Raw genomic sequence first — 13,562 nt, forward strand, 5'->3', positions numbered from 1 at the left:
CAAAATCGTGAAAAAAATGTCTACCCATTGCCGCACATTGATGACACCCTAGACTGCCCATTATGAACATGATGTGAAGTTTTGTGCTACATTGACAACCATGCTTTCATATTTGTACTTGATTTTGAGTGAATACAATGTATTAATTCCCACACAGACAATTTAATATGAGGGCCCTCTTTTTTCAATCTCTGATAGGCTATAAATAAAAAACAAGTTCATTGAAAACAATTATTTTATTACCAAAAGTTTTGTACACGTATGGTTAATTTTCAGCATATCACCAGATAGATTGAGACATTTATCGAACCTGTGGACAAGCTTTGCAATACCCCCTTCAAAAAATGTTGCTGGCAATGATGTTAGATGTGCATTGATGTTGTTTTGAAGGTCTTCATTGGTATGAAAGTGCTGCCCTCCTAGCCACGTCTTCAGTTCAGGGAAAAGGTGAAAGTCTTTGGGTGGGTGCCAGGTCAGGACTGTATGGCGGATGATCGAAAATGTCCAATTGAAATTGTTCAAGGAGCCATTGAGTTGTGCCAGCAGTGTGTGGACGAGCATTGTCATGGATCAACATAGTTCCTGAAGTCAGCATTCCTCTTTGTTTATTTTGAATTGCTCTCCACAAACATTGTAAAGTTTCACAGTAAGCAGCTGCATTGATAGTGGTTCCGGGTCACATAAACACAAGCAACACACCTTTTTAGTCCCAAAACACGGTAGCCATAACCTTTCTGTTGTTGAATGTTTGTTTGACTTTTTTTGGTTTGTTTGGTGAATTTGGATGTGCATCCATTGTTGTGATTGTTGTTTTGTTTCTGGTGTGTCGTATTGGATCCAGGTTTCATCTCCAATAACAATTGATTTCAAAAAGTTCTCTCCTTCATCATAGTAATGGTCAAGGAAATTAAAATCTGACGCCATTTGTGACTTTTGTGGGTGTCCGTCAACATTTTTGGAACCCAGTGAGCACAAAGTTTTTTGTAGCCTAAATGTTCACTAATGATAGAGGGTACGACATATCTTGAAACTTCCGGAATTTCCGTAGACAAAGCAGTTTTGGTGAACCTACGATTTTCTCTAACCATTCTGTCAACTTGTTCAACAAGTTCGGCTGTAACAACATACTTGCGTCCTTGGCCCCATTCATCATGCACATCATTTTGGCCATCTTTAAACTTTTGGCACCATTCACGCACAACACCATTAGTCATGAAGTTATCGCCGTACACTCGGCTCATTCTCCGATGAATTTCTGCTTCGTAATTCATACTTGGGGGGGGAGCAGCATTGATGGCAGCCATGTTTACATGGCTGTAGTCCAACACAGACTGATGCCTTGTGGTCGGCAATGGTGGTGTGTGTAGTGTTAGAGTTGCGCAGTAGCCTGCAGTGCATGTCCGTTTTCTGCTGCTCGCGTAGCTTCTATACTAAGCGATTGGAGGTTGAATAAAAAACAGAGGTCGTAGTTTCACTCTTGATTCGCTCAGTTGAAGTACATACAGCTCATTTAGCCACAGGTGTCCAATACTTTCCACTGTCTCATTTTCACTTCACAAATTGCTTCCTTCGAATATTTAATCATGAACACAACTATTATACTATTTTTACTTGAAGACACGATATACTTCAGAATTCAACTTTTATTCACACCTCTTGGCCTCAGCCCAACCAACCACCTAGGCCACTTGCCTCTGACTGCCTCACTCTCAAGATATTTCCTTGGCGTTCCCCTGCCATTGGCAAGTACTTTTAACTTCCTGATCTTTGTGTACACCAACAATGTTGCAGTGATAAGCTGCTGGTATCGGTATTTGTGCCAAGGTATCAATAATAATACCCTTACAAATGTGTCCAACAAACAGTGCTTTTCATGTCTTCAGTAATCCTTGTTATTGTTACACAATTATGGTCTTTATCAATTAAGAGCCAGTTTTGAGTTTCATATTATCTTGAAGTGTCTTTCTAAAGTATACCAATATTCTGGGCTGGCTGGTTACACATCTGCACGGTTGCAGATTTTTAACATAAGTAGTTATTACACCTAAATGTACATAATATTACTGATTAGATATTTATAATTGTGATGTAATAATACTCTCTATCATTGTTACTTTTTGGGAGCAACTATACGCTATGTTAAAGTCCGCCTTAGACCGCAGCCAAAGTGGTATGTGACAGTATGAAAGATCTTTCTGGTAGCATCTAGGAATGAGTTTATTGAATATTCATACAGATTCGAGAATCCCATGACCAGTAGTGCTATTTGTCTCTGGATGTTTTCTATTTCATCCATTACTCAGGCACTGTTATGACCTGAAACTGGCTAAAATTTTGAGTGTGATCATGTGCTTTGAAATCTCTCATTTGGTATCTTTTGCGTAATGGTCACTGACACAAGAATTCAGTTACTCATCTGCCTGAGGTACTGTGACCATTTGCTCTTAAAGTAAATACAATAATTATCTTGCCACCATAGAAGAGTAACACTCCAGCTGTATAAGTTGATTTATGACATTACCTCTCTCCTAGTAGGTACTGCTGTTTCTCAAATAACTTCTTTCTTCTACCGGTGTTGAACCTGGTAGAAGGAATATTGTGACTGAGTTTTGTCAATATTCTCTCTTTCTTCCTCTTAATAAACGTTGAAGTTTAAGTGGTTTAATGCAATAATGTCCACACCAACATATTGTAAGCATCACTGGTTTATTTCACAAATATGGTAGAAAGACGTGAGCACACCTCTGTGTCCACTCAGTTCCATGACTTCCAGGAGAAGACAGATTAGGTCTGATTTTCTTTATTTTTAGACAAGTGAAAATGAGACAGCAGGAGGGATAGAATCGCTCAATTGAGTGTCTAAATGAAAACAATGAATACCTTATGTGAAAAAATATTATGAAAATGATCCCTAAAACCACAAAATGGAAAGAGTTAGGTTGCAGTCAGGAGAGGTGTGCTGTATTTGCATGCTGAAGCAGTTTTGGTTGGGAAAAGTTCAGTTGATATTCAGGCTCTTATTTAGAAAGAACTCCATTACTGAAATGACAATAAGGAGACTTTTAGAAACAAAACTTAGGGTAAGGGAATAAATGGTTGATTGTAACATGAAATTCCATAGCACTGTTCACTAAGAGCTTCAGGGCAGCACAGGCATTAAACAGCATCTCTTTCATTCACATGTCTGAGTTTCGGTTTCTTGTTATGTTTGCCCAAAAGTAATATATTATCTCTGTCCAGCACATACTTACAGTTCTCACGCCATTTTGAAAGTTGTGTATCATCATTGGTGAGGAGATGTCCTTGTATGCTCTTTACAAGTTGACTGTGTGTGACTTTCTTTTTGATGAGGGTCCGTATGACATTCTAGAGCTGCTTTTAGTTACCAGCACCTGCTGTCATCTCAACCAGTTCTGAGGCCCACTTCCTGCAATCACCATTAACACTTTCACCTCTTGTGTCTTTAGCTTTGTATTCCTTGTGTGATTCAATCTTTTGGAGCTGTGTCTTGTTACTGTTCATCTTTCAGTGTTCATCAATGTCCACTTCTTCATCCTACAAAGGCCCTCAAACAGGTTTTTCAGTCCTAGTTTGAATTCTTTGCTACTTTCATTTTTCAACTTACCAACATCAGATCTCTTCCTTTGAGTGAGGAAGCATTTTCTTGTAGTCGCTATCTTGATGTGAACATGTGGAATGGTAATATCATGGTCACTGTATACGTCTGCTCCCCTTCAGTTTCTCACCATATGTGATGGATTTTCTCCACTTTCTGCTAGATTGGTGTCCTTTTTCATTTTGGTAACTCAGAACCATAGAATATTGCAAGACAAATTGGAACGAAACTCCAAAGCTGGGAACTATATTAAGTGTATTGCAATTCATACTACAAACTTCTGCTTAATCAAACAGTGGAATATTCAGGATGGAACATAACAATACGAGAGAAGGAAAGTTGCTACTCACCATATAGCGGAGACGCAGAGCCGTGATAGGCACAATAAAAAGATTCACACAATCATAACTTTTGGCCATTAAGGCCTTCGTCAGCAGTAGACACACATACACACATGCGCGCGCGCCCACACACACACACACACACACACACACACACACACACACACATGCGCAACTTGCACACATATCTACATCTACATTTATACTCCGCAAGCCACCCAACGGTGTGTGGCAGAGGGCATGTTACGTGCCACTGTCGTTACCTCCCTTTTCTGTTCCAGTCGCGTATGGTTCGCGGGAAGAACGAATGTCTGAAAGCCTCCGTGCGCGCTCGAATCTCTCTAATTTTACATTTGTGATCTCTTCGGGAGGTATAAGTAGGGGGAAGCAATATATTCAATACCTCATCCAGAATCGCACCCTCTCGAAACCTGGCGAGCAAGCTACACCGTGATGCAGAGCGCCTCTCTTGCAGAGTCTACCATTTGAGTTTGCTAAACATCTCCGTAACGCTATCACGGTTATCAAATAACCCTGTGATGAAACGCGACGCTCTTCTTTGGATCTTCTCTATCTCCTCCGTCAACCCGATCTGGTACGGATCCCACACTGATGAGCAATACTCAAGTATAGGTCGAACAAGTGTTTTGTAAGCCACCTCCTTTGTTGATGGACTACATTTTCTAAGGACTCTTCCAATGAATCTCAACCTGATAGCTGCCTTACCAACAATTAATTTTATATCATCATTCCACTTCAAATCATTCCGCACGAATACTCCCAGATATTTTACAGAAGTAACTGTTACCAGTGTTTGTTCCGCTATCATATAATCATACAATAAAGGATCCTTCTTTCTATGTATTTGCAATACATTACTTTTGTCTATGTTAAGGGTCAGTTGCCACTCCCTGCACCAAGTGCCTATCCGCTGCAGATCTTCCTGCATTTCGCTACAATTTTCTAATGCTGCAACTTCTCTGTATACTACAGCATCATCCGCGAAAAGCCGCATGGAACTTCCGACACTATCTACTAGGTCATTTATATATATTGTGAAAAGCAATGGTCCCATAACACTCCCCTGTGGCACGCCAGAGGTTACTTTAACGTCTGTAGATGTCTCTCCATTGATAACAACATGCTGTGTTCTGTTTGCTAAAAACTCTTCAATCCAGCCACACAGCTGGTCTGATATTCCGTAGGCTCTTACTTTGTTTATCAGGCGACAGTGCGGAACTGTATCGAACGCCTTCCGGAAGTCATGGAAAATAGCATCTACTTGGGAGACTGCATCTAATATTTTCTGGGTCTCATGAACAAATAAAGTGAGTTGGGTCTCACACGATCGCTGTTTCCGGAATCCATGTTGATTCCTACAGAGTAGATTCTGGGTTTCCAAAAACGACATGATACTCGAGCAAAAAACATGTTCTAAAATTCTACAACAGATCGACGTCAGAGATATAGGCCTATAGTTTTGCGCATCTGCTCGACGACCTTCTTGAAGACTGGGACTACCTGCGTTCTTTTCCAATCATTTGGAATCTTCCGTTCCTCTAGAGACTTGCGGTACACGGCTGTTAGAAGGGGGGCAAGCTCTTTCACGTACTCTGTGTAGAATCGAATTGACATCCCGTCAGGTCCAGTGGACTTTCCTCTGTTGAGTGATTACAGTTGCTTTTCTATTCCTTGGACACTTATTTCGATGTCAGCCATTTTTTCGTTTGTGCGAGGATTTAGAGAAGGAACTGCATTGCGGTCTTCCTCTGTGAAACAGCTTTGGAAAAAGGTGTTAAGTATTTCAACTTTATGCGTGTCATCCTCTGTTTCAATGCCATCATCATCCCGGAGTGTCTGGATATGCTGTTTCGAGCCACTTACTGATTTAATGTAAGACCAGAACTTCCTAGGATTTTCTGTCAAGTCTGTACATAGAATTTTACTTTCGAATTCACTGAACGCTTCACGCATAGCCCTCCTTACGCTACCTTTGACATCGTTTAGCTTCTGTTTGTCTGAGAGGTTTTGGCTGTGTTTAAACTTGGAGTGAAGCTCTCTTTGTTTTCGCAGTAGTTTCCTAACTTTGTTGTTGAACCACGGTGGGTTTTTATCGTCCCTCACAGTTTTACTCGGCACGTACCTGTCTAAAACGCATTTTACGATTGCCTTGAACTTTTTCCATAAACACTCAACATTGTCAGTGTCTGAACAGAAATTTTCATTTTTCAGCTTTCCAACATCAAATCTCTTCCTTTGAGTGAGGAAGCATTTTCTTGTAGTGGCTATCCTGATGTGAACATGTGGAATGGTAAGATCATGGTCACTGATCACTGCAGTCTCAGAGAGCTAAAATTACACTGTGATCAGCAACACCAGTGCATGATGGGAGTGGCGACTGGGTGGGGGTAAGAAGGAGGCTGGAGCGGGGAGGGGGGGGGGGTTGCATCGTTGGAGTGGCGGACAGTGAAGTGTTGCAGTTTAGACGGAGGGTAGGAGAGAAGGTACGGAGGGGGGAGGGGGCAAGTAGCAGAAAGGAGAGAAATAAAAATAAAAGAAATTTAAAGACTGGGTGTGGCGGTGAAACGACGGCTGTGTAGTGCTGGAGTGGGAACAGGGAGGGGGCTGGATGGGTGAGGACAGTGACTAACGAAGGTTGAGGCCAGGAGGGTTACGGGCCCTTAAGCCAAGTGTTAGCGATGATTAACTTATGCTCTTTGCATAGCTCTACCATGCGGCTTCTTCTTTCAATCCTTTCCCCCCAGTCCATATCCACATAGTGTTTCTCTTTCTCTTCCATTTCCTACTATTTAATTCCAGTCCCCCATCACTATTAAATTTTTGTCCCCCTTAACTATCTGAATAATTTCTTTTATCTCCTCATACATTTCTTCAATCTCTTCATTTTCTGCAGAGCTAGTTGGCATATAACCTTGTACTACTGTGGTGGGTGTGGGCTTCATGTCTATCTTGGCTACAACAACAAACAAGCAAACTCCAGGTACAAAAATGCATTCACTGTGCTGTTCATAATAGCTTACTGACATTCTCATTTTCTTATTCATTATTAAACCTACTACTGCATTGCGCCTATTTGATTTTGTATTTTTAACCTTGTATTCACCTGACCAGAAGTCCTGTTACTCCTACCACCGAACTCCACTAATTCCCACTACATCCAACCATAACCATCCATTTCCTTTTTAAAATTTTCTAACCTACTTGCCCAATTAGGGCATCTAACATTCCACACTCCAATCCATAGAATGCCAGTTTTGTCTCTCTTGATGGTAACATCCTCTGAATAGTCTCTGCCTGAAGAGCTTATAAAAATGTGAAATTTCGTTAGTGATTCGTAATTTGGCTTAGAAAAAATTTTAAGTATAAGGAAACAACAGTAATTATACCTGCATATATGCTCTGCAAACCACTGTAAAGTGCATGACAGAGGATAATTCCCATTTTACACCTTATCACAAATTTTCGCCTTACCGTTTCACCTATGTAATGTGAGAAGAATAATAACTCAATTGCCTCTGTGTACGCCATAATAAGTCTAACCTTGTTGTTTTTCCTACAGGATTTATACGTAATAAGGGGTTATAGTATATTTTTAGATTTCTAACTTAATGCTATATCTTGAAACTATTTGAGTAGGCTTTTGCAGGGTAGTTTGCATCCCATCTACAAACATCTGCTAGTTCATGTTTTTCAGTATCTTTGTGACACACTCCCATGAATCAAACAATCCTGAAGTTCAGGCTTCGCAAATCCTAGAATGAGCGTACTGCAAGAAATGTTCTTTACAGATCAATTACATTTTCCTATAGAATGACTTTCCTAGTACCCAACCAAAAATCTGAAATCTGTCATCTGGTTTATTTATGGCTAAGCATATGCAATCATTTCAAATTTTTATCCCTATATGTTGTTACATACAGAAATTTGTATGAGTTGACTGATTCAGACTATAATTTTTTGATCTTGTAGTCATAGCATACAATGTTTTTGTATTTTGTGAAGTGCACAAATTTACATTTCTGTACATTTAAAATAAATTGCCAGTTTTAAATCTTATCACGATGTGATGATATTTGTGCCATTCTTTTCATAACTGCATCCTCTGTAATCATTAATATACTGTACAATATAAGGATCCCAACACACTTCCCTGTAACACACCTGCAGTTACTTTTACTGCTGACAGTGATCTCTATCCGAGGTAATTGCTGTGCCTCCCCCCACCCCCAACCCCCCAAGGGATTTTCAGTCCAGTCACAAATCTTGATTGATATACCATATGACTGTACTTTAAACAAAAGTGTATGTGTGTCCAATGCCTTTTGAAACTCAAGGAACACTATATCTCACTGTCTCAATCCATTGCTTTCAAGATGTCATTTGAGAGAAATGCAAGCCAGATTTCATATGACTAACGTTTTCAGAATCCATACTGGTTGTCATGGAGCAGGTCATTCCATTCAAGATACCGCAGTACATTTGAGATCAGAATATGTTCTAAGATTCTACAAAAAATGGCTGTTGTAGATATTGGATGGTAGTTTTGCAGAGCACTTCTTCTATCCGTATTGTAAACAGATTTGTGAACTGCACTTCCTTTCAACCACTGGACACAGGTTTTTGTTCGAAGGATCTAAGGTATATTATGGCCAAAAGAGGGGCTAATTAAGCTGCAAATTCTTTATAGAATATGACAGACTTTCCTGCAAGCCCTGGAGTTTTGTCAGTTTTGGTGTAACGGGCAGTTGAAGATGGAGTTCAGTATTTCTTCTTTTGCTTTGCTATTCTCACTTTCAGTTCATGTCTCATAAATGTGTGTCTGGAAGCCAATGCTGGTGCTGTTGGCAGTGTTCACTTATGACCAGAATTCCTTTGAGCTTTGCAAGAGGTGAGCAGATTCTGTTGTGGCAGTTGTTACAGGCCTCACACATTGTTGTGCTGAGGGGTATATGCATTTTGTTTGGTTTTTACCTATAACTGTACACTTTCTTATACACCTATTGTTCAGTAGTTACTGTTTCCCTAGAAGTTTCTTTGCAGAGACAGCACACGATTTAATGCTGTAGTCGCACTATTTAACTGTTACTAAGAATGGCATTAAGACGGTGCACCAGAGTCAATTAACGGAAACTCCTACAGGACTTAATATTACTGAGACAGGTAAAGTGCATATTAAATCTTTAGTGAGACCAGGAAGCTCAGTAAAACATTAATGATTAACTATCCAACATTCTCTGAATCCACAGAGGTGTTCAAGGCTACATTGTATTGTCCCAAGTGTTCAATTTTTTTCCCTAAGAAAATATTGCAGAAAGCAGTGATAAACATTGGAGCTAGAGTGAAAAATCAATAGTTTATGTGCTGTTAACATAGTACTTATGGTTAACAATAAACAGGATCTTTAAACACTTATAGTGTTGCTCAATTCAGCAACAAATTTATTGTTATTATTATTATTAAGCCATAAATGTTCTTAGGCATAGAGTGGGCAGTATGAGCCACTGTGCTAAGTCATCAGAAGTAATTGTCCACTGTCTTTTTGTTTCCATATCACTTGGAATATTGTTAAGCTATATTTTACATAGGCATCCAAGAGGTCGTATTGTTATCATCATCATCATCATCATGATCACTACTACTACTACTCCTACTCCTACTATTACTATTACCACTTTCATAGCTGAATGGTTAGTGTCGCTGTCAGAGCAGAAAGACTTGCACTTGATTTATGGTACATCCTCACATCTTTACTGACATTAGGGACTGGTGGTATACCAGTCATGTGTCCCATGATGGTAGATCGCTCGTACTGCAATGCAGGCAGCATCCAGCTAGTTGAAACAAGTCTAAGACCTAATCTGTGAGTGGTGGTTATGTTTTATTATTATTATTAGTATTGAAATTTGTGTACAGATAAACTAACAGCGGCCTTGTATTTGTTGATTATTTTCCCTCATCAGATATTCCTTGCCCTGGTGCCAAGTAGTGCATTTTAGGTTTAAAGCACTCCTCACTGCCAAAGCCAGTACAGACTAAAGTGAAAAACTCAACATATACCACAGCTGCACTAAGTAGGAGTAGATGAAGGTTTTGTGTGTGTGTGTGTGTGTGTGTGTGTGTGTGTGTGTGTGTGTTTGTTATTTTCAAGACTTTACTATCTTGTCCAAGTTCAGCTGATAAATTTAGATAAAAGAAGTGGTTAAACAGCATTCATTCATTCAGTCTCAACTGTACTTATCATGAAAATTAATGCTGTCAAGCAGATACACATTTTGGAAGAAAACAGTACAATGAATTCCTTGATCTACAAAATATGTGTGTAGTTGAAAGGGGGAACAACAAGGAGCATGTTTAGAAACAGCTTACATAAAGTGCAAACAGTATTTCAGAGATGAACCAAGTATGCACAGTGGTACCCAAAGATGGCAGTTTTGTGTTAACAAGTCATTATTGTCTGGTAGTACACCCAAGAACAGTTATGGTTGTTGTAGAATAGAGTTGCATAACATTCTCAGCTACTTGAAGTTGGTTAATGAGGAGTGTGATAAGGATAATGAGAATTGATGTTTCAGTGTAACAAACATTTGTAGTCCATCTTGAAGGAAGTAAGCACCACCTGTAAACTTTGATGGAGGGATGGTTACTGCGTTGTACTGTCATCATTGTGTCGAAATTGAATTGACTACTACTGAGTAACTTTGACAACTGTGATGTTATTGTGATTTAAATTATTACTTTATTTATGTGTTTATATTTTCTTTTATGTTTCAGGAATGAGATAGAAGCAGGTCAGAAACTAGGAAAACATATTGTAGTTGCTGGCTGTGTTCCACAGGGTGCTCCAAAGTCTGATTTTCTATCTGGATTAAGCGTAATTGGTGTGCAACAAATTGATCGTGTTGTAGAAGTAGTTGAAGAAACATTAAAAGGTATTGTAGTATACTTCATGGGTACTTGTTCATTACAGTATTTCATGTAGCTTTAAGTTCTTAAAAATTATGATAAAATTTGAAGACAATGTGGTAGGATGAGCTTAATCATTGCACTGGAAAGTTGTGGGTGGACCTGTAGAAACTATTAGAACTTGGCATCAAATTTTAAGACTTTAATCACCATTACTTCTTGTTTTAAAGGTAATAAGTGGAGAGAAAGAAATGAATCAGCCAGGAGTAGTAATAAAATAGAAAGTTTCCTGCAATCAGTGGAGATGCAAGAGGTCCAAGAAATAATGGTGAAATGCAGATGATGATGATCATTATGCTGATATTACAAAAGTTTTTAGTTCTATGAAGTTTCAAAGTTTTCTTTGTTACATTTATTTACGTAAATCTATGAATACCAGAATGGCTCCATCAGCAGCCCCATTGTTATTTTATCCTTAAACCGTTTCTTGCTGGGGTAGAGTTGCCACATTTAAAGCCTTAGAATGTAGTGGTGTGCCTTGTTCAAATGCGTGGATCCACACAAGAATTTACTCACTTGTGCTAAATGGAACTATTCCCTTACAACTGCGAAATTTTGTTCAATCTTCTGATTTCTATTACAAGATGTTTGACTAATTTTTATTCTACCATACACATTTAGTAATGCTTAGCCAACAAAGTGCATCATTCCATACCAAGCGAGCCAGGAAAAAAAAGAAAAGGTTGATCAGGCATCTCAGAAAAATTTGATATTTGCTGGATGAATTCCCTCATGTTTGGTGGACTCAAAAATATTTTTTTAAAATTTTTATTGGTTATCATTTGGAAACAATGGCCATTTTTGTTTCAGGCTGCAAGCATCCTTTCGCCTGTACTAGAATCTGCGATTTTTTAAATTATTCAGTATTGGGTTGCCCCAGACCTTTCAAATAAGGAGCATTTAGTTCAGCACACACTGGACTATATATTAAAATCATGATCACCTAGCTGAATTTAATACTTAATATATTTTTAAAAGCTCAATGTTTTTGGTCCCAAATTAAAAAAAAAAAACTTTTTATACAGTATTTTTCCAAAGAAGGAGTAATTTCTCAGCCATAATATTTTTTGTGCTACTTCACTACATGGATAGCTACTTTAGAGTATCAATGGTGAGATGTTAATACTTAAAAAATACACTATTTAAAAAAAACAATTTTTTTAATTTTTTTAATTCTTTGGCATGCAATATCTTTGTTAGGGGACCAGATAAAAATCTGAAAATTATGCACTTAATAGAACTTTATGATATTAAACTTCAATATAAATTTCAGCGTTGAGATTCAATGAGAAGTTATGAAAAAAAATTACAAGTATGAGTAAAAAATACATTTCTTAATATCTGCAATATCTGGACTATTGGGTTTAAAGTATAACAATTACATAATTTAAATACATGGAAGAACACAGAAAATTTGAGTAATGAATCATTATTTGTTGAACGATCCTCTGCAGGAAGTTTCATTAGGCTAGTAGACAGCATCTGCAAGTCTGGACAGGCTCATAGATATGCCTGTACAAATCAGTGTGTTGTCTTCCCCCTTCCACCAACATCTGTTCACTCATACTCAGTTAACAATGAGCTCTTGAAGTGTGCAGTTGAACAATGGAGTCTTTGTTCTGTTGTTGTTCTTATTAATGAAGCTTGACATTAAATGTGTATATGAAGTGTTTCCTAAAGACATTGCTTTAATACAAGATTACAGTGAAGAAGAAAGTGTTATTTCACTTACGAGTTGGCTCAGAGGTTAAATCAACTTGCAATTACCATGAAATTAAATAATTAAAGAAATTTAATCACCTTTTTGACCAGTCTTGCTTAGACCCTTGTAACATATGTAAGAAGCCTATAACAAAAGATCTGAGAGCAATAACATTTGATCATTATTCTAAAGATAAAAGCCCTTTTATCAATATAATATCAGGAAAGTGATTGTGTCCATCATGTTATTCTAAGATATTTGTCATTAACAAAGAAAGGGATAGTGATAGTTCAGATAAGTAATTTTGTCACTCATCAGAATCTATTTAAAAAAAGTGGATTTAGCTTGTGAAATCCTAAGTGCATTGCCTACTAGTAAAATTAGAAAACTAAGTTAAGAGAAAAGACCTTTTGCAGTGAATGCAAAAAATGACAAAGTGGCAACCACTGCCAAAAAAAAATTTGAAAGTTTCATTTAAAAAGAAAAGTAGCACAAAGCCAGATGAAAGTTCTAAAAATTCTCTGACCGAATATGATGATTGATAGAAAAACTAAATGTCATATTTCAAACAAAGAGGATAAATTTAAAATTAGCAGTTTACCATCAAATCCTTGAAGTTGAGCAATAGTTAGGGATGAATTTAATGTGTCAGAATGTTTGGTTAAATTAACAAGGCAGTTAGTAAAAGTAGGGAATTTTTACCTTCATTAAAAAGAAAAATGCATATAATTTCATAGATGAAAACATCATCAAATAGGGTATTAGGTTTTATGAAGATGACAATAACAGCCATTTGATGCCTAGCAAAAAAATATTGTGTTTTTGTTAAAGAAAATGCTACTAGGTTCAGGTTCAAAAAGATTAATATTGTTTAATTTAAATGAACTATTCACAGAATACAAAAAAGAAAATCCTGAAG

General features: G+C 37.8%; 1 protein-coding gene across 2 annotated transcripts in view; it reads left to right on the forward strand.

Moving 5' to 3' along the window:
* The window catches only part of LOC126251342 (threonylcarbamoyladenosine tRNA methylthiotransferase), a 135,707-nt gene that overhangs the window by 63,541 nt on the left and 58,604 nt on the right, over positions 1–13,562 (forward strand). For both annotated transcript variants that reach the window (XM_049951706.1, XM_049951707.1), the window contains one exon: positions 10,750–10,907. In XM_049951706.1, coding sequence (XP_049807663.1) covers positions 10,750–10,907 — 158 coding nt within the window. The remainder of the gene's footprint in view (positions 1–10,749; positions 10,908–13,562) is intronic.

Source organism: Schistocerca nitens, chromosome 4 (genome assembly GCF_023898315.1).
Source record: "Schistocerca nitens isolate TAMUIC-IGC-003100 chromosome 4, iqSchNite1.1, whole genome shotgun sequence".
Classification (NCBI taxonomy): domain Eukaryota; kingdom Metazoa; phylum Arthropoda; class Insecta; order Orthoptera; family Acrididae; genus Schistocerca; species Schistocerca nitens.